A 22304-nucleotide genomic window follows, 5' to 3' on the forward strand; every position below is an offset into this window, starting at 1 on the left:
TAATGATCCTTAAGGGCAGTGCTCTACTTGGGCATTTTTATGTGCTGTTCTCTCTCAATTTTTAAAATAAACTTGTTTGGTTTTAAGAATTCCTTATGTCACGAAGGGAAGATAACCATGATTAAAATCCATGAAATGGCCACTGGGCTAAGCCAGTACCTGATGGAGTAGATATTTACAGAAATGAGGAGCAGAGATCTCTATCAGTTACTTACTTTCTCCATGACTTAATTTCGTGTTATATTATTTATTAATCTTTTTTTTTTTTTTTCCCAAGTGAGAGTCCCATGTGAATTGACTTCACCAAAAAGAAAATGTAGGACTCAACCCAAATACCTGCTCCCACCACTCAAAAGTGTTAGCTGCAATGACACTAAAATAAGATGTCAAGTTTGTTATTTGCTTGGATGTAAATTTTAAATCTGGGGGATGAATCTGTGTTGTCTTGTTGAAGCTTTTTGTTTGCTTAAAATGAACTGTTTCAGAGGAAGGAAGAAAGGGGGAGGAAGAACATGAAAATTGTCTGGGTTGTTAAAATGTCTGGGTCAGTTATGTTTTATACTTGTCCTCTGGTGACCAGATTTTAATTTTTCTCCTCGGCCTCATGGAATGCTTTCATTTATACATCTTATTAGTTCTGGATGTTCTGCACAAGGGGAAACCCGAATTACAAACTTTTTTTTCATTATTGTATTAAGAGCCTGGGTATTGAATGCAGGTGCTCAGACTCTGCCATAATTGGCAGTTTATGGAAAGACACCAGCTGTACAGCTTCACAAGGGAGATATTATATCTCTTCACACGTTGTACATATTGTAGGAAATACAGAATTCCTGTCATTGTCAAAAACTTCTCATGTCTGCATGTACCAGTGACTCTGTAGGAAAAAAACCAATAATCCACTGAAGGTTAAAACCATGGCTATTTTCAGAAATGTCTTATCCCTTTTATTGTGCTTTCATGTAGCACTAATTGATGTTTTGTTTAGTTAAATATAGAAAAGATTTAACAAATGTTTGCCTTTTAATGGTCATGCAAGATGAAGTGATGTCATACTAACTCGCTCATATTGTTTTGGTAACACATGACAGGTCGTACTACATACCTGCCTGTGTGCAGGTATGTGTATACCCGTGTGTAAGATTATACCCATTATGTAATAATATACCAAATCACACGTTTAACAGTTTAGATTCACGCAACAGGATTGGAAATAGAAGCAATAGAACTCCAAATTATGTTAGACCTTAAAATACATAATTATACAGTGGGAAAACCATGGTGCTTCTGGGCATCTTACACAGTTGCTGTGCTGGGGGAATGCCTGGGAGCTGCAGACAGCGCTGCTTGGTCCTGCCAGGGGAGTATTGAGGTACTGATGTGCGACTGGGTGGGACCTGAGCGGCTTTTGAAGGACTGAATTTTAGGGAGAAGCTGGGAATTAGTATCAGGATTTATAGGTATTGGATGTGAGTGATTTGGCCGAACTATGGAGAAGGTAAAAGCCAAAAGTGATCACTGAAGGGGAAAAAAGAGCTATTGAATGTTGCAGAGTATGGTTTTTGAATATCAAGAAAACTATAGGTATTTGCCATCTTAACAGATAGCAAAATAGCATTCCAATGAAGGTAAGATAAATCTCATCAGTTTGTTTTTAAGAGCAGCTTGGATAACACTGTCCTATTAATAGAGGAATGGGCAAGGTTGCAGAATCAGGTCACATAAGACTTGCCTTAAATATTTGTTACCCCTCTTCCCTCTGTGGTTTAGAAAGGTGTTCATCTTGATGTGTGGACATTTGGAGTTTGCCCAGTTAGCTTCATCTCTGGCAACAGAGAGGCAAGGCTGTTTCATTTTGTCTTTTGGAAGAGATTTAGTTTACATTCTGTCTGTGGTAATGAAATCCACTTTTTCTTGTTCTCTCATCAGAAGTGTCTTGCGTGTTCTTTGACCTAGCCAAGGCCTGGCATGGAGACATTTGTTTGTACATCATTTCCTTTCCAGTGCTGCCGTGTGCTTGTGTGATGTACTTTTTATGTTTGTGAGAACCTGGAGGAAGTCTGCATATTTTTGTTTGTTTATTTCATTTGTAATAGGTTTGTACGCATTGCGGAGAGCACTGGGGAAGCGCCGTAACCCGTTAGACGCAGAGGTGGCCGGGTCAGTGACGATTGCCTTCAATGATTTCCTGCAGGGGATGCGGGATGTCAGGCCCAGCGCCATGAGGGAGGTGGCAGTTGATGTGCCAAAAGTAAGTTATTTTTTGCAATACTCTAGCAACGCTGTTAGAGCCGCATTAAAAGTTGTGGTTAGGCATTGAAATGCCCTGCCAAAAGAGAGTCATTTTGTGAAGTGGAAGCCTCAGGTTGCCAATAAATGTCCTGTATCATCTTTTTGTTTCCATATTTGTTTGCTTAATTATAATTTTGAAGACCCATTTACAGGAACTTAATTTCCTAATGCCTTAGGAAAAGTTGTTAGTGCAAGAGCATATCTCCTGATCTGTAGTTTTATGTCCTGAGCGGATTAATGGAGCATGGAGCTTCAGATGTCTGCTCAGAGCAGATCCTGAATAGCCGTGCAAGCTGGAGCCTTTTGTAAAGCAGACACGAACTTAAGCAGATACCAGCTTTTAGCATTTGTAGCTGAAGTGTATTGAAAAAAAGCTGTGAAAAGATTGATTTCTGTGATTTCGTGTAAAGCAGCTGACTTAATTCTACATGCAGTTCATACTGCTGTGACCTGAATGTCTTCACTGACATTACATGGTTTTAACAGAGGGCAGAATTAGATACTGTAGGTGGGTTATCGCTGCCAAGCAGTTGCCCACCTGGGGCTGTCATTACATGAACAGTTCTATTGGCGATGACAGGTTCACCTTTACCCCACCCACTGACTGCTCTCTCAGTATTGTATTATAGTAGTTTGATAGCAGACACAACATTAATTGGACTGGGGAACTGATCTTGTTTAAGATGACTCTGATCTGGTTTAGGAAGATTGAGCAAAAGAAAATGTCTTATTTAATCTTACTAAATCTTGAGCCTGCGAGCTGTTCTGCTGATGTTTCTCAGCAGCTCTCCCAGCCCTAGAAGAAAACATTTACATCTCGTTGCATGAAGATGAGTCATCTGGGAATTTGATTGCAGAACTGTAGACCCTTATTCCCAAACTATAGGAATGGGAAATAAAATCTGCGAACAGGATGCTGCACACAGCCAGCTCGGATATCACACTCGGCTTGTTAAAGAGTCCACGCTGTGCAGTGAAGTGCTGGGTGGAAATGCCTGGGCTGGCCCTGGACAACTTTTCCTGGAAATGGCGTAGTGGCATCAATATCTGCACGGGCTAATTAGTTCTGCCGGGAACCAGAGCTACTGATTCTCTCCTTATTGTGCTGCTGGCTCTTGGGCTCACATCATTATCGCTGTGCTATGTCTTTTAGACATACCAGCCCATTTGGAGCTAGATGGGGTGCAGCCAAACAGTACGATAAAGACAGGTAGAAATGTGGTCTCCAGCTACTGCAGGAAATCCATTCAGAATCCAAGTCAACCTACCACTCAGGCTCCTGTTGTCCTCTAAAGCATCCTGCCAGTGGCTTCCTTGATTGTCACTTGTTTCTGTTTGTTAAACACCAGCTGAGTCACTGCAATACTACTGAAATTTATTCCTTTACTGGAGGAAGGTAACAACACAGTTCAGTTTCCTTTCATGCTGACAGGACCTGCGTTTTTACAAAATAATGCATAGTCAGTGAAGATGTAGGGTAAATTTCAAGCCATCTGCTTAGTGCCTGGGGTGAGTTTAAAATGGAAACTAAAGTACCGGGTGCAACAGATTTTGTGTCTTCCCACATCACCTACCAAAGGATGTACTGGAATTCAGTTTAACCATTATTTAGGGCGGCAAGAACTACCAGCCTACCAAACCAAAGGTACCTGTGCATGCCAGAAGCAGTCTGAATATCTGGAAATACTGACACAGGTGTCCGTGAAAGTCACCGTGGTGTAAATCCAGCCCTGTAACACCACCACCACCCTCGAGGCTAACTGCTTCATTGCCATTTGTGTTTGAGGGGGGGAAGTGCTCTAAGTCAGCTCAAGTCCATGGGTTGGTTGAAGGAACTTGGTTATGCTGCAGCTGGGTGGTGGAGATGGCAGCGCAGGGGAAGGAAGCAACAGGAATCCAGGCTGCAGCTCCCTCGTCAGGGCTGATTGTTGGGGGCTTGGGAGGTGATGTGGGAACCTTTGTAAATGTCTGAAACTCATTCATTTATTTTAGCATGGTGTAGCAATTTTAAAAAAATTGGCCACCGTGTGGTTTGTAGACATGCACACGTGAAATTAAAAAAAAAAAGTCTATTTGTTACTAAACTTAGGGTAGCGTAGTTTGCTATTTATTAGTAAATAAGTATGTCTTATTCTCACCTGATTGTTAGTGTCTGAGTGCCAGTCAATTAGCATTTAATGTACTGTTGTCCAGAGAATTTACATGGTTGACTTGTTGTTTGGAACACAGATTGCAGCTGAAGATATAATGCATCTTCTAATTCCTTGGATACCTTTTTTTTAACAAGTATATGAAACATTTTATATTGCATGCTTCTAGTAATGATTTTTAGGTATGCCTTAATCTAATTTCACAGGCTCATTTTTTGCTTCACTGATTAAAGTTATGTATTTAACTGCTCTGGTTGAAGCTGTGTGTTCGATTACACTAACATTTGCAACTAATTTGATGTTGAAGTACTTCGTTTCAGTAGTAAATCAGGTATCTAAGAAGCCAAATGAATGCAACTGCAGAGCCATTAATTAGTTGCATCATCTTGTGTCGATGATGCTGTGTCCTATTGCTGTTTAATATTGTTATGCTTGAATGTCTACTCCTGCAACACCTGTGAGGAAACCTTAAAGTTACTTGCTTGCCACAGAACTGATGCTAATAGTCCTAATTTCTATAATAAGTTCTTTTGCTTTACTGATTTATCCCTCTTTTCAGTGCAGTGCTTTCACTCCATGAACTTGGGTCACTTCCTGGTCCAACACTTAGTTGCATGTTGGCCATGTCATACTGGGACATGTTACCTACGTGCTCTGCAGTAATTTGTACCAACAGAAACTGCCTTCCTTACACCTTTTGTTGCATTATTATCAAGCTATAAAAATCATAGCTGGGTGTGGGGGAAACAGAAAAGAAAAAGAAAACATGGATGAGAGAGGAATCCAGCTGTCTTCAAGAAACCTAAAACTTGTTGTGTTTAGTTTTTCCTGGTTAACGTATCTATGTGCATAGTATTTTATGAAATCATCCTATATTGATTAATCTCCAGATACTTTCTCTCTGTAAGGATAAGCCTTTCTTCCCCTGCTGTCCTTGCCCCATAAGATATGCAGCTAGACAGTTAACTGTGTGGGTCAATTTCTTAGAAAATCAGGGGTTACATTCCTTTGTGTTTTGAAGTCTGATCTTAACACTATAATCTAAAAAATCTTCTCTAAAAATAACTTCAAACGTATAATAAATGATCAGCTATGAGATTTTTTTTTTCCCCAAAGAGAAGACAGACGTCTGAACTACATTAATAAATCTGCTTCTTTGCTGTTTGTTGCAGATACGTTATTCACTTGGGAGCTCCCTTAGCCCAAAAGTTCCATCCACACCATTTTCAGATATATTTTTTTTAATATATTTCACTGCTTTGCAGCAGCCGTGTGTCAATTGAATGAGAAGTGCTCAAAATAACTTCTAACTAAAGCCACAAGTAAATGAATTTTGTTGAAGTGCTCCTTCCCTTTATAGTCATGACAACTTTCCCATTTATGGGCTCTTTTTTTTTTTTTTTTTTAAGCTGGTATCACCTCTCATACTGAATGGAAGTGATTACTTGTTTTGTCATGAACTCCAAATTGTTTTGTCAACACAGAACTTGTTCTGTAAAATCTGCGGAACTTTTGAGTAGGCTGTGAAGAAAATTTGCGTTTCAAATCAGTTTTTGCTTTTTAGGTCCTAGAATTGAGCATTAGCTGCCTGGCTATTTAGAAGGCTACTAGGCTAAATTGCTCTGCAGTCTTCTGTCTTATTTAAAGCCTGGAATAGCCTCTTGTTCTAGGTATACTTGGGGTAGTAGCTGAAGAGCAAGTGGGTATATTAGAAGTGAGGTGTTCGGATGGACTTGAGCAAGTCACTTCTTGGTATCTGAGGATATTTGGTAAGTTTTATAGAAGGCTTCGCAGTCTGCTTCTGAAAAGTGCTCTATGACAAGCTGGTTATTAGGGGTTTTGACACTGACGTATCTTGAGCTCTTTTCTTACTCCAAGCATATTCAAAATCAGTGGCGGGGAAAACAGCCAAAACGAAGTGAGGTTGAGGTGAGGTTGTGTGCAGGAGGAGCTGTTGGAGGCAGAGGTGCGACCATGGGCTTTGTGTGTGTGTTCCCCTTTTCTGTATTCCTTCATCCTTCCATGGGTGGCCAGGCTGCCATGCACACTGCCCGTGACCAAGGCGAATACAAAATACACGCCTGCCCGGTTCCATGCAGCATCTTGTTTTCTGTTTTTACAGAATCTTTCTTGAACTTTGCTGTGTTACAGCATTTTTAGAAGGCTGCCTTTTTTTTTTTTTTTTTTTTTTTTTTTTTTTTTTTTTTTGCAACAGGGATTTGGGAGAGAGGGGATGCACATTATAAATCAGGAAGTTAATACTTCTGTTCTTTGGAGAGTTGCACTGTAGTTGCTGTTCCTCCCTCTCCTATGGGTCTTTCTGAAATTTTTGTGGAGTGCTATGGGTTTTGCTTGCCTGTTTCATTACCTTTACTGTAATTTAACACTCAGATTTGTGTCTTTGCAGCCAGAAGGTTCTGGATGAGACATCCTTTGCATGTCTGTTTTATTTCTTTATTGCTGCTGCTTAACAGCCTCTGAGGAGTTGCTGTTCTGCGTTGTATTCTAAGCTCTGTTGACCTGGGGAGAGCTAAAGATTATGGCAATAATGAAATCTTGGTGTCTTACACACTGTAACAGAGCAATGTATTGGTATGTGTAAGCTCGGCCCCGAGGTTAATCTTTAAAATGATTTCCACGGTGACAGAATATCACACTTCATTGCTTGTGTTGCAGGACCTTTGAGTTGGTGCGCAGGTAAAGAAGTGTCGCTGTCCTCATGTGCGTGCTAGAATTTGGGTTCATTGCAGTTGGGAAGTCACTGAGGATGTGTGTGCAAAAGCAATCCACCTAGCTCTTCCAAGCTTGTATGAATCTAAATTAATTCTGACTTCTAAGTGTTTTATTGTTGGTGGGCTGTGTGATTTGTTTTTTGTGTTTGTGGGGTTTTTTGTTATTGTTGTTGTTTTTCTTTTTTTTCCCTACTTACCTCTAGCTCTTTGAAATGAGAAAAAAAAAAGTTTTTTAAGGACTTGACCAGAATGTGAAGGTAGTGTTTTATCAGCTATTTTTGCTTTTAATACCATTTCTGCTTGAAATCCACACCTTGTGTTATAGAAATTCACAATAAGTTAAATAAATTTTTGACTGTTTAACTGTTTACTTTTTTTTAACTCACAACAGGCAAGCTCACGTTTAGTGGACTTGCTTGTATGTCCTGACCCAGCTGTTTCCCTTTTCTCCCCTTCCTGGTTTTAAATGTAACCAAAATCAAAATAAGTCTTGAGATCACTGAAAGGAACCTTCGTATAAGGTCGCCCTACTTCACCTTTTCTGTACAATCTATTGCTTGTGTTGATGTTAAATGACACATGGCACGTCTGAAAAATCATTTGAATGATGCCTCAGAAGACCTGTGAAGTAGTCTGAAGATTTGCAGGAGGGCAAAATTAACATTTTGCTGTTTTCTCTTTGGCTTTTTGCTTGCATGCAAAGTACCACTAATGGATTTTGCCTGCTGTTGCTGAAAGTTATCGAGAATTCCTGATGGCTTAATTCATTTAAAGACATTCTTCTTTCATGTTTGTCAAAATCTTTGTCTGGCTAGAAAGACATTATGATAGAAATGATTAGTCCATGCTTTAGCAGGATTGATAGTGAAAAAGAGAACAAGCTTATTTTTTGTGTTGTCCTCCCTAAGAAAACCATCCACTTGTTTAAAAGTGCTGAGATTTAGTTCTGTGCAGTCGACAGAGCTGCTAGGTAGTATAAGGGTTGGAGGGATAGGTAATGTATATTTTTAAAAATTATTTTAAAACACTGACACCATTTCAGATATGACTCAGAAATACAAACTTTTGAAGTCAGAGAAGATTAGGATTAACTGTTCTGAGCTTAATTATGTTACTCAGCCATGAAATTTGAGTTAAAAGAGCTGTTTTGCATGTGTGGAACAGTGGCAATAAGCAGGTGAGGTATCTGACACGTCATCGCTTTTTAAAAACATGTATGTTTGCTTTATGGCGATTAAAACTCTGCAGGTAGATTTCTGTCTCTTGTGAAAACTCAAGTGGACGGGGAGGATTCTTCCTAACTTCAGGCACTTAAGTGAGGTGCCCAGATGAGTCATTTCACCTCTAAATGAAAGGGAGAAACTGGGTGCGAAGCCCCGTCTGACTTGTGAAGCAGTCGCACTGCAGCTGAACCGCTCTGCCAAGGTGTCTGTCCCCTTCCCCTCTCTCCCTCCATCCTTCCTGTGTCTGCAGCCCAAGGTGCCTGGCTCAAAGCTGGGTGATAGGAATTCGTGCTCCTTTTTCCCTCTTCCCTTCCACAGGTTTGTTTTTTTTCTTCCTTGTTTTCCCCTCTTCCCCTCTTCTTTTTTTCTTTTTTTCTTTTTTTCCATAAGGGAATTCTGCCTTTGGCAGATCCCTCTGTCCTCAGGTCCCTCTTGGTACAGAGCGGTGGTCAGCCTGACATATTTCATACTTCCCTAGGCTTATAAAGTAATTATTTGAGAACCAGAAGCTGCTGGCCACTAAGAAAGAGAAAGGGTTCTGTGTTTTTCTAGTGTTGCTGTGATGTATTCCTGGTGTAAAAGAGATGTTCTGCGGGCAACAGATGGGCAGCTCCTTGCTTTCCAGTTAGCCTTTAAAAATACTCAGAGAGGTTGATCCATGTGTGTTGACCTTTGGTGTTTGCTCTCCACTGTCTTTGTCATTTTCTTCTATGTGAAAGACAATCGAGGAGAAGTTTTATTTGGTTTGCAATTTGCTTGGACTTACACAAAAGTGCTTGCATCACTTCTGAATCCTCTTTGTCTTCCACGTCGGTAGTGGACCGAATTGCCTTGTTTGGGGACTTTCTGCTCGTGGTTTCCACTCTGTGTACTGGTATCAGGAAAATAACAATAGGGACAAGCCAGCAGTGACACCAGTTTTCAAAGTCAGGAGAAAAGGCGATACGTTGCCTCTTAGTGATACTCTGCTTGCCCTTCAAGTGCAGCTGACTTTCCAGAGCTGAAGGTGATTTATGTCTAGTAAATTTTTGGAAGAGTGTTTTAAGAGAGAAGATCATTTGATTTAGGTGCGTCTTGACATGTTTAATATTTGAAGTGGACAGGAATGGATGGTGACAGGACAAAGAACAGGCCAGGGGATGTGGGGAAAAGTCTCAGGCTTGTTAACAGCAACGAGGAGAGAGGAGGAGCAGGTTTTAGGTCAGTCTCCTGTTTTGGGTGGGATGTATTAGTTCTGTCCCAGTGTATGTCTGACAAGCCTGTCTTGTGGTTTCAGCAGAGCAAATTTAACTGCAGTTGGGTTTGAGTGTTTCTTTGTTGTGTGTAGTTCTTCTTTTCTGTAGATACTTGTCTGTTTGGAGGATTGCTTATTTTTAAATTTCTAGTCAAATGCCTGGTGCCCAGTCCCATATGGGACTGATAGTGTTGGTGAGTATAGGAATCTCCGAAACTTCTAATGCTTGTTCCTGTTCAGCTTAGTGGGATTATACAGCTGGGATCAGGGCCTTGCTCTGCAGCTCTAAATAAAACCAACTAGAACTCATACAGTCCTTTCCTGCAGGGAAGACACTGAAGTAATGTACAAATTCTGCATCAGCGTCACATTAAAAAACAAGAGATCTGAGTTGTGAATTTGCTGGTGATCACACAAAGTGTTGCTGCCTGTATGATCATGATGTCATTTTATTGCTATTGTTCTATATTTTGTTACTGATCTTTGAAGTAGATAGAAAATATTTTACCTACATCCTCCAGTATAAAGCGAGTCTAATCTCCCTTACTCATGTGACTTCATTAGTGTTTCTTGTTTAAAATGCTTTCTGAAAAAGTGACTAATGAAAAACAGCTTCATGAAATAATCAGTAGGTACTCTAAAGAGCATTTTTGTTGTGTTTTCTTTTTTTTAATAGTTTTGCTTTGTTGTCTGAATTCAGCAAAATGGTCTGCTTTGCAGGTGTCTTGGTCAGACATAGGAGGACTAGAAGATGTGAAGCTGAAATTGAAGCAGGCGGTTGAATGGCCTCTCAAACATCCCGACTCCTTCATCCGAATGGGGATTCAGCCTCCAAAAGGTGTGCTGCTCTACGGACCTCCTGGGTGCTCAAAAACAATGATAGCAAAGGCTTTGGCTCATGAAAGTGGCCTCAACTTCTTGGCAGTCAAGGTAGGCCGTTTAGTCTTACATTTCCTTAACTCCTACATAATTATTGATAGCTTACCAATTTCCAGTGCTAAAACCCAGTGGCTCTTAGTGTTCCTGATAGTTATATATGCTACAGCAAACACCTTTTAAATATTGAGTAAGGTTTGTGGGGTTTTTTGTATGCTTTTAAAAAATGTATTGTTTAATTTATCAAAGCACAGAAATTATATGTTGGATGGGTGGGCAAGCTATGTAGTGACATCTTAATTAATGGTATTATTTAAAATATTTTTAAAAGTGGAAACCATAAAATTCTTAAAGCAGTATAAATGAAATACAACTCTGGGTAGTGGATAGCTCTTTTTACTATAATAATTGCTTGCATGGAAATAATATCTCATCTTTTGCATTCCTTTTCATTCCTCAGCAAAGTCACTTTCTGTATCTTACTGTTCATGTTTCATTACAGATCTTTCTTGCCCTATTTGCCTTTTTTCAGGGGAAATCGTTCCACTTCATCAGTTTTTTAGAAAGTTTGCAAAATCAGTTATATCTGGAGTACTCTTGGATAAGTGGGATATTCTCTCAGCATTATGGAACACTTTAAGTAGAGAAAAATTTTGGATTTCATTGCCTATGAATCAGTGTAATTGATTAGCGTGGGTCATATGGAAAACGCATGAATGGAAGTTATTTAATAATAAACCCGAGCTTCAACGCATAGGAAGGAAAAAAAAGCAGAGTGATTCCACATGGGGTATTCTCGCAGCTGTGTCAGAATGTTAATGAAGTGCAAGAAAAAACATTTGTTTAAGTATTTTAAAAGTATCTCCTTCTCAGCAGTAAGATCACGTCCTCTAGTCTGTTGACCATCCCTCTGCTCACAAAGCCGCCTGTGTTGTGAGTTTCTGCACAGCTTCCTCCTCTGCCGGTCCTTCCAGAGACACCGTGGCTCAGGATCCGTCATGCCTGGGAGCAGAGCCCGTCCCGCTGACCCCGAGGCCAGCAGCCCGTCCTCGCTGGTGCTTCCCGGGGTTACAGACAGGCCTCCGGGTCACGGTCACATCGACGAGAGCAGCCTCGGAAACCTCAGCCCTTAAGAAACACTGCCTTGTACTGCCTCTTCCATAAAGAAGCTCTTTGTACTCCAGAGTTACTGGTAACTTTTTCATCCTGTGCTACTTAGAAGAGAACATTCCTCTTTGTCTCGCCCAAAGCACTGATGCCTGAGAGAGTGGAGAAAAAAGGTAGCAATCTGGAAAAACAAAACAAAAAAACAACCAAAAACCACAAAAAGCCAAACTGAAACAAAAAACCAGCTAAAAATAAATGTTGTCACTATGCTGTATTCATCAGTCATAGCTACATCAGGCATTGTTACTAATGCAGTTAATTGTGCAAATGGAATAGGTTTATGTGGAATAGGAGGTATCTGAAGCTGCACTGGTATGAAATGCTTTTGTACAGGAATGCAGCATTTCTTCATGGTGGAGCTTGCACCCCTCTGTCATTGACAAGCTGCAGCAGAAGTGGCTGGTTCGAGGAAACTGCCTTTTATTTCCTGTCGGTTTAAATCCCTTGACCTGGAACTGGTCTAATATTCAAATGTCCAGATGTTTCAAGCGGCACATCTCTGGAGCATGTCCAGCCTTGGATATGTTGACTCCAGGAAGGGAGCATAGCCCACTTTCTCTGACTCCACATTTGCTTCCTGGACAGAAAAGGCAACATCCATCATGTGCTGAATGTGTTAAACATCATTGTCTGTGGCACTTCTTAAAGCACAACAGGCATGAATTAATTTCCAGTGCATGTGTTCCTTCAATAAATCCGAAGTAGATTAATATGATTTTTTTTTTTTGAGAAGGCTTTTTTTTTTTACTTATAGTCCTATTAATTTTCCTGTTCTCTACGTTATGACTCAAATATCTCTCCTGGAACTGATATCAGGCTTTTTGAAATGGAAGCGTGTTTCTTGATAATTAACTTTTCAGACTTGCATTTTCCTTCCAGTCTCTCCTGCCCCAAGTCAAGTAATCTTGATGAAAAGTGTCTGCTGTACAGCCTGTAGGATACGTGTACTCTTTCAGGATAATTCGGGTGGCTCAGGTTCTTGGGTCCTTCTCAAGAGCAGACTGCAGGCAGGAGGCACAGCTGCTGGATGCTGTCTGTCTCCTGTGTCTGAAACCGGAGAGGAAACTGAGTACGTTACATGCAGTGTTTACTTGGTCCAGCGATTTTCTGAAAGATGGACCTATTATGTCTGCACGCTACATTTAAGATACTTGGGCACAGCAAGTCCAACTCTCTCAAGAAGTGCTGAACGTACTCTGCTTGTCTAAGTTGGCTGTCCTGCTCGGCTGCAACAGGTATCGCCCCAGGAAGGCTTTGCACTGTTTGTCCAGATGTGTCCGTGCAGTTTGGACAGCTGGCTCTGTTAAATGAGGTACTTCAGCTGGGTTCCGTGCGATCTTTTAAAATGTGACGTTTCCGTGTGTCTTGCGCATGGCTGGTTGTCATAATGCTGCGTGAAGCCTGGTCAAAACGGCGCAGCCTCCAGCCCACGTCTGACTCGTCTCTAATGAGGTTTGGAAGATGGGCAAAGTCTAGGAGTAATTTCTGGGCAGAGAAGCTGAAGAAAATAATACGATAACAGATATTTGACGTTGCATCCTGTTCTCTCCTGAGATCTATTGTGAAGTTTGAATGGTTAGTGTTCCAATGAATGTGGCCCTTTTGTAAACCTGCTCTTTGATATTTGGCCAAAACTTTTTATAGCTATATTTTCACCCAGATTGGTGACCTTTTGCTTTTCCAGAGAAAAGCAGTTGGTTTGTTTGTTTTACAAAGCAATCTTGCATGTAATTCCTAAGTGGAATTGTTTATTTTTATTCCTTCACTTGACTCTCCTTCTTTGTCTCTTATACAATATATCTACTAAATTTATTGGGGAGGATGCTGTCAACTACTTTCCGGGGATGGCTCTTCTTGCTCCCTTCCTCTACCCCTTTTTCTAAATCTCTTGTAGCACTGAAGCTTTTCAGGATTTTAGTGGTCATCTTGATTATTCCCCTCCATTCCCTGCAAATCTGTGTTACAAAAAGACCACTGAATTGTTCTCAACTTCTTGGAGAGTTTTCAGTGTTTTGCAGTTATGGATACAAGTGAATACAAGACTGTGTGAAGGAATGAATTAGGGTAATTTTTTTCATTCTTCAGGACTGAACATCAGTTTTGACTTATCAATAGTTTTTGAAATAGCTGAATTCTTATTTTGGTCAGCCTTCTATGCACTTTTGTACTTTTTCACACTCCTTTGTGTTCACCCCAAAACTTGTAATTATTTTCTGAAGTGTATTTTATGCATTTGTTTTACTAATGGGAATATAAAATTGTATACAGATATTGGACCTATAAATATTAAAAATATGGGAGATATAGTTTTCAGCTTCTGCCAGGCTAGTGACATCTCTATTATATACAAGAGTCTCTGTGACATTTTTGTTTTAGATGCCATCATCTTCTGAAATTGAACTAGAAGAAAATGAAACTTTTTGTCACTGTAGTATTTATGTGTGGGGCTTTTTTTCCTCTCTTTTGACTGTTTATGTGGTGGGTATCTCTCTCTACTGTTTTGACAGTTCCTGCACTTAGGGTCAGCTTGGCTGCTTTTTTGAGATACAGGTTGATTGGACCACTGTGTCTTTGTGTTGTGCTAAAAATCTAATGCATATTACTTTTCTTCACAGATTTTCTGTGGTTTTTGTGTTTTTTTTTTTTTTCTGGGAAGCAATTCATAGAGAATCTCTGTGGATTTTTTTCTTTTATTGTTATGGTATTTAGGTAATTAACTTTACTATCAAATAAAAAAATGTGCTGTTTTGTTTTTAACTGATTTCAAAATGAACACAAAAGTTGGCTTTTATGTTGTCAGGCTGGCAGCCACCACCGCAGCACCTGCCCAGCCAAACTCCATCACCCAGTCCCAGTACATTCCTTAGCTGACCCCCATAAGCGCCGCGGGGAATGGAAAATCCTTCTGCGCCATGAGTTGCCCATGAGCCCAGGATGCTGCACACTAGAGGGGATGTAGGTTGTTGATGGCATCTATGTTGCGTTACCTTCTACTTAGTCAGCTCACTAAAACCAGAGTGACACTTTCTGCTAATTTCAGGAGGCTTTTGCTCAGGGTAATGTCAACAGGGGACTTGTAGTTCCGTTTTCTGTCCAACAAACAGGTTATCTGAGTTTACAAAATAAATAACAAGAAAAATGGTGTAGTTTCTATGTGCTTGTAATGGTTTTGGAAGCATCGCTTTAGTCTTGCTCCTTACTGCTTGTAGTATTTGTCTGTTTAAAACGAAAACTAAGGCAAAAACTCAGTTACTGATAGTGACAAAAACCACCTTAGATTTTCAGAAAATTTAGATCTGCAAAAGTTTAAACCCCCTGGAATTCAGACGAGACACACTAATTGTTGTAAACATGATGAAGCAATATTTAAAAACAAACAAAACCAACAAACCCCAAACCCACTCATGATGGTGTTTAAGGACGTTAACACTGAGCAAACAAATGGTACAGATGATGTGTACTGTACTGCTCTGAAATATTATTTGCACTGGTTAGGAGCTCCAACTATGGTGAGGAAAAAAAAGGTTAGAAAACATTCTGGACACTTTATTTGCTGTTACTTAAGAGCTTGGGCTGAAGGAATATTTTCTTTTTTTTTCGGTTGGCAGTAATTACAAAAATATACACTGTTCTCAGAGCTCTGACTTCACCTTGCCTTGATTTAACTTCTCGTATCACCCTGTCGATGCTTTTGTACCTCTTCCCGTGCTTGACGTGCTTAAGCTTAGTTTGTCATCTGAGTCAATTACGTCAAAATATTTTCCAATTGAAGTTTCCTTTTCCCTTCAGCTCTTGACTGTGGCAGCTCAAACAGATTAATGAGGCTTGGAAAGGCCAGCTGCTTTTCTTTGTGAAGAACTGTCACTGAATTTTGGGGAGACAGTTTAGCCTTCTGATGGGGATTTCAGTGAGCAGAAGCATGAAATAAGAAAGCTGCATGACTGTGACTAGCTAAGTGAAACGTTTTAAATGAAAATGAAGCAGTACTGTGGTTTTATGAGAAACTCTGCAAACATTTGATAAAACTTCCCAAAAGATCCATAGTAACACACTTACAGTAACTTGCTAGTTAATTAGCAGATAGTGAAACTAACTGTATTTGAAAATTTTTTGTTGAACATTTTTTGCAAGGGATAACAATTTGAGATACTTTAATGAACTCATTTAATCCTGCAGCTATCTTCAGGTTTTACTCATCCATTCTTACCATAAGCTTCCCAAAAGTGAGTGTGCAGGCAAACAGTGATTCAAAGATGATCCCCTGTCTCTGTTTCCTTGTCCTTTCTCAATAACTTTGCAAGATTGATTTTTATTAGCACTTATTTTTCCTCTTTCTCTTCAAGTTACCAAGGATTTGTCAGCAATCAGGATACGGTAAAAGTAGCAGTTGCGGAATGGGGTGTTGCTGGAGGGGTGAAGTGTCAGCAGCCAAATAGGGTTTGCAGTGCGGATGGCTGATTTTGTGTCTTTTTGCCGTGTGATTTTTTGATCCCACATCGATAGTGCCCTGAGGGTGCCAAGCCTGGTCCCAGGCAGAGCAGCGGGCGGCAGCATTTTAACCGGCAGCTAAACGTGGTAGTGAACAGTAGTGGGTGCTGAAAATCCAGGATAAATGGGAATGACTTGCAAAGGGACTTCTCTGTGGACACGGTTGGTGAGCGAGAGGGGTTACTTTTAGATCTGCTTCAACTCTGCTGCGATGGAATTTTGCCTCCAACTTGATACTGCGGAGCCCGTGCTGCCACAGCACCTCTTGAGCATGCAAAATTCTGGTGGATTTGGGTGGCAGCCGAAGGCCCTCTCTGGAGGCACTGTTGCATGCAGTGAACTTAATTCCATGTTTCTGGTCAGTTCACATGCCACACTACAAATACTGGCTTCTGTATTGTGTAAAGAAGCCTTAAAAGATTGTCATTAAAGTTTGCTCGTCAAGGCAAATGGCAAACAAGTGAATTCTGAGGCGTGCCAATAAAGAAAAACGTATATTATATTTGCCTTTGCAGTTTCCTTTTGCTGCTTTTAGCAATTTCACTGCAAGGATTGAGGATGGCAATTTTTTGCCAGCTTACTCCCTTTGATACTTTGGAGCCCACAAGCACCTGTTGAAATATAAGTTTTTAAAACATCAGACAGGTGTCAACAAGTTTTTAAGGTCTTCTGGAATGCAGAGCAGAGGGAGAGGAAGTGGTTAAAATGGTGCATGGTGCTCAGCCTGGGGTTTACATCGGCAGAGAAGCTGGGAATGATGCAGGTTAAATTATTAAACAGTTGAAGGAGAGGAAGTAGGCTTTATTCTTAATAAGCAAGTATAATGCATTTTCTAAGCAAATATTTCTCTGTGTAGCGTAACCAATTACAAAATCACACATGTACAACCTTTGCATTAGGAGTGGGCTTACTGTTAAAATAAAGGAACTCTCACTGTTTATCTAGTTAACTCTCTTTCCTACAGCTGGCCTGAGTGGTATGTTGCTTTGATTTGATCGTGGTGGGATGGGATGGCGTTTTGCCGTTGAGATTACAGTATCAAAAGGCTAAGTAACTAATCGCATGTTTGGGTTGGAAGGGACCTTGAAAGGTGATCTGTCCAAGCCCCCTGCAATGAGCAGGGCCATCTTCAACTAGATCAGGTTGCTCAGAGCCCCATCCAGCCTGGCCTGGGATGTCTCCAGGGATGCGGCATTCTGAGTCTCTTCCGAATCAGTTAATGTTGTGATAGTAGATCATCTCACATGCATTGTCATAGAACTGGAAAGAAATTTAAAAAAAAAAAAAAAAAAAGGAAAAGGAAGCCAAAATTGTAGTTTTAACTCCATGAAAGATGTATTGGTTGGGATGGGGTCAGGCTTGGCTCCGAGCTGGCTGTGTACCGTCCTTGTGCAGTCCGATGAGAAATTAGCACAGCAGAGTGAGGTGGATTGCGTCCATGAGGTAGATGTCTGTCTGTCCAAATCAGAGCAAATGACTGACTCAAATGCAGATGTCTGAGTGTGGGCAGTGAACATTGCCTTAGGTACACATTTTGAACAGCCGAAAACTAATTTTGGCACCCCCTGTCTTTTTTCCTTTTTTTTTTCCGAGATTCAGAGTGCAGCGCTCAGCTTCTAAGTACTTAATTTTAAATTAGATATTAATTATGACTGATATTTTAATGTCTTATTTCTACTTCGAACATGGCAAAGAAGAAATTGTGCACTAGATATATAGAAAGAGTAATCTGTAGGATGTCATGTAAATTTTCTAAATAACTTGATTTAAAAAAAAAAAATGAATTGTACTCTGTGGTTGACACAGTTTAGTGCATCTGTGTCAGAGAGCCCAGAACTTGCATGTGGGGTTATGGCAGTATTTTGAAGAGAGTAGACAGAGCTGTATGCTGAAGAAATCTGGAGCCATATCCATCTGGCTCAACAAGCATAAATGCATAACTTAGCTGATTGTCAAAACAGTAAAAAAAAAAAAAAATTATAGAGGGAAGTCACCGACTAACTTTCCTATTAGTTGGAAGTTGCTTGCCCGGTATTTTCAGGCAGAAAAAATCCACAAGTGGTTTTAAGCACTGCTTGGAAAAATTACTGATACTCTTTAACTTCAGGGGTACCAGATGTTTCTCTTGCAGTTTAAAAACACTTTGAGAACTTCTATCATAACCATGTGTACATAAGATTATCTCAAGTTGCAGCCTGTATACAGGAATTTTATCTTTTGTGCAGTTAATCTTTAAAGAGTTTATTTGGATAATATTTTAAATCTAAGGAATTTTCTTCTCACTTTTTTGTGTTTAAAAAAAAACCCCAGCATAAGAGAGAAATCCACGCCCAATCCAGACCATAAACAATTGGAAGGTTTCATGATACATGGGGAATGTATCATGTAAACAAGAATGGGATAGTCTTTAACCGGGGCATACCTGGAAACTATCTCTGCTTTGAGACTGAATAAATAAAACTCCGCAGTATACAGTGGACCTGAATTGGCAGATTTTATACTATTAGCCTGGATTGTAGCTCACAAACGGTAGGCTTATATGCAAGGCTGAGCTACAACTACTTCTGCCAATTTCATCCTCCAAATGTTTTGCTGGTTTTGGAGTCACTGTGCAAATGACCAGAAGGAACAGGTTGTATTTCTTCACGTCCCTTCATATGGAAGATTGCTTGTTGCAGAAGAGAACAGAGCGATGCATCATTAACTGGAACCATTTGTTACTAGCACCTCGTGGTCAGGATATCAACAGTTGTGAACAGCTTTTAAAGGAATCATTTTGCTCACCTCTGGGCCAAAAATGAGGTTTCAAAAAATGTCAACTTGCTGACTAAGTCAGGTCCATGTAACTTGATTTTTAAAGCATTAGAAAAGCATTGAAAAATAATAACACCCCCCCCACACACACATTTCCTGGTATTTCTTGAGTGGCCTCCAACTTAAAAGCAAACTTCTTAAAAAGAGAAGGTGAGATTTGTGGAAAATTGGAAACCGTGTCAGCTGTCAGCAGGTGACTCTGTGGTGGCCTGTAGACTGCTTGTCATTCAGATGTGTTTTTCAAAAGAGCTGCCACCAGTGTCAGCTGAAGGACAGCCCGTGTCCAGACAGGGTAAGGCAGAGGTTCAGCACAGACCAGAGCAACTCAATCCAGTTTCTACATCCAGCTTCTTTGAACATTTCTAGTTTTTGTGTTGTGGTTTTAAGTGTTTGCATGTGATGAAATGTATACTAGTTCCTCCTGTTCTGTGTGATCTTTCTCTTACTTTGGAGTCTTTTCCTATACTGCCATATATAATAAGAGTTACAAGCTGCTTGCAATAAAAGCTGTGGTTGTGATTGGTAGTTTTGGTATTGCTCATGAGTGGTGAACTAGGAGAGCTTCAAGTCAACTTCCATGAAAATCTTCATGAAGAGGCACAGGTCATTAATTCATAGCAGTCTTTCACGTGGAGTTGCTAATTAATGACGGGAAAAATGGAGAAAAACTTCGTGTCAAAGCTTACAGCAAAACCCTGAACTCAAAATAATTCTCTTTGGAAACATTTAAAACAGTATTTATTGCTTTGATGTTGCCTTGATCATAGTTTAATGCTTAATTAAAAATAAATCTCCAAGCATCTGAAATTACATTGTACCTTAAAGCTCAAAGACAGTAGTTTGGGGTTTAAGTATTTTTTTTTTGCTCAGACAAAAGAAAATAACATGTCAGGCTATTTGATGTAGTGTCGTGCTAGAGGAGTTGGCATTGATGTGTGTGATGTTGGCTTCCATGAGAATGCAGATGTGAATAAAGATTACTTGTGAGAAGAAGGGCGTGAAAGAGAAGGTCCACAGGCTCCGAGAAGAAGTTAGTAAAAGAAATCTATAATTGTGGGTAGAATCTGCAGACGTTTCTCAGTGTATCAACTCGGTTTAAGAAAAAGCTAGACAGAAAGAAGACGGTGCTCGTTCCTTAAGGGTTTGTTAGGCCCACGCTATCGGATTCCTCATCTGCGCTGGATGTGATGAATGGCAAGGGCCCGGAGCAGCTGGATCCTGTCTTTGAGCCACAGGCCTGTTCTGCACAGACTGCTGCGTGCTCCTCACCTTCAGTGGCCACAGTGAATAGTAGGAAAAGGCTTTGTATTTCTCTCACCTTGTTTTTTCCTTCTCTCTTTCCTGTGTTCTTCATCAGTTATGTGTCTGGGTAATTCAGTTTCTGCCCAGGTACCCAACAGACTCAAATATTGAAGTTGTTGAAAGCCCGCAGGTGATGTTTTAACTTTAGCTACTGCAGCAGTTGTTTTAAGGGGGGGATGTTGATGAAAGGAAGCAATGCTAATTGTATCATTTCAGTTTCCTACCAGCAAGGCACATGGTACTCTTCTTCCAGCCCTCACGCAGCTGGTTTTACCTGTGCACTACAACAGGTCTGGCTACTGGACCGTCTCACCTGGTTCTTTGTGTAATGGACAACTCTTTGAAAATAAATAAATAAACAAAAATAGTGGCATGGTCTGGATGCTTTGCTGATACCAGATAACTTGTGCTTCCCTTTTTAGAGTATACGTTCTTCCCCATACATATGCACAGGTTTTTTCCAGTGGTGCCGGTGTCAAGATCAAGTCAGTGCTTTAACTGTTGTTGCAAGAGTGAAAATCAGTGTGGAGAGGGGAGACTGCAAAAACCAGCGTGGTTTCTTTTTAGAGTAATGAATCAGTGTTCTACCAATCTGGGTACAAAGTCCAGACGGTCCTGTTCAAAGAGCAGCTGTCACGGAAGCGCTATCACTGCTAATGTAGAAAAGTGTGTCTGCCACGCAATGTTATTTCTTGCATACCCAGGGTTTAAAGCTGCCCCACTGCCCTGAGCTGAGCACTACCTGAAGGTATTCGCAGCTGTGAAGCAGAGGAGGGTTGTCACTTTTCTGACTGTGAAGAAGGATGTAGTTTCTGCTGGTGAAATTATGAGGACACCTGTTCCCTGGAAAATAGATTTAACCCACTATTTTAATTCAGGGCAGGGGATAATTGTTGGTCGTGGCCGCAGGTCAATGTTGATGCAAACCAGGCTGAAGTTGATGAGTCGTTACCAATCCCAGGAGGATCTTAGTCCCATTAGGAAGGATTATTTAAGCGGCCTGTCCTGCAGGATATGGCAGAACCGAAAATGCTCTGAGAATTTGCCACTGTTTTACTTTTCATAATTGTAAGTACTTGTTGAAGACTCGAGTGTTGACCCCATGGTCCCCGGGCCGTTCCTGGTGGACAGGGCTGTGAGTATAACCAGGCCCCGCAGCAGCTGGCACTGGTGGTGCTGCTTGGCAGAGGGGAGAAGGAATGTGGATGAGCTCAGACACTGAACAGCTTTCTCGCTGGGCAGGGAGTGCCTCATGGATGGGTTTCAGGTGTGCTGCTGTGGCAGCTGCTTCTTTCTGGACCTGCAAGCCGTCAAATTCGAAGAAGTGCTGTTAAACATTGGTTTAAGTCACTGTTTTGGTGCTAGGCTACACAGGATGCACGTTGAGTGCAAGCAAATGCTTTGGGGCTGATTTGCAGCCCTCTTGTTGCTGTAGTTGAGCCAATAAATTTTAAGAACCCCAAAGTGTTTATTTTTTTGGTGAATTCTGTTTCTCATGGGAGTACCAGGGAAGTATTATGATAAGAGGACTAACCTACATGCATAGTTACATGCATGCACAGTGCTATAACAAATGGAGAAAAACTTGATACAGGTAGAAGATAAGTCTAAAAATACACACATGAGACTTGCAAGTGACAAATAATAAAAATTCTTTGTAAAAGAGCATCAGTAATGTATCACAGGCAAGTTGTCTCAGTCATTTCATATGCAAATGTAATATGCTTTTAAAACTTTTTTGTTTTAAATTTTGCAGGGACCTGAGCTGATGAATAAATATGTTGGTGAGTCTGAACGAGCAGTGAGAGAGGTGAGAAAGGGCAAACCATACATAATGTTATATGTTAAGCTTTCTTGGCATTCACATTCTTCTCTGCTTACAAGGCTACCTTTAAACTTTAAAAAAAACCTTCTTCTGGTTTAAGTTTAAAAAAGAAAAGAAAAAAAGCAGAATGGATATTTTGTGTTGTTTCGTTTTTTCCTGCCCCAGCCTAGTAATGCACGTCAAATGTGGGATCCAGTAGCA

The 22304-nt window shown here is 40.5% G+C and overlaps 1 protein-coding gene across 1 annotated transcript in view; it reads left to right on the forward strand.

Moving 5' to 3' along the window:
- The window catches only part of AFG2A (AFG2 AAA ATPase homolog A), a 200819-nt gene that overhangs the window by 25358 nt on the left and 153157 nt on the right, over positions 1-22304 (forward strand). Inside the window, 3 exon segments of the mRNA XM_065634960.1 lie at positions 2097-2251; positions 10352-10561; positions 22035-22088. Coding sequence (XP_065491032.1) covers positions 2097-2251; positions 10352-10561; positions 22035-22088 — 419 coding nt within the window.

This window comes from Caloenas nicobarica, chromosome 4 (genome assembly GCF_036013445.1).
Source record: "Caloenas nicobarica isolate bCalNic1 chromosome 4, bCalNic1.hap1, whole genome shotgun sequence".
NCBI classification, from domain to species: domain Eukaryota; kingdom Metazoa; phylum Chordata; class Aves; order Columbiformes; family Columbidae; genus Caloenas; species Caloenas nicobarica.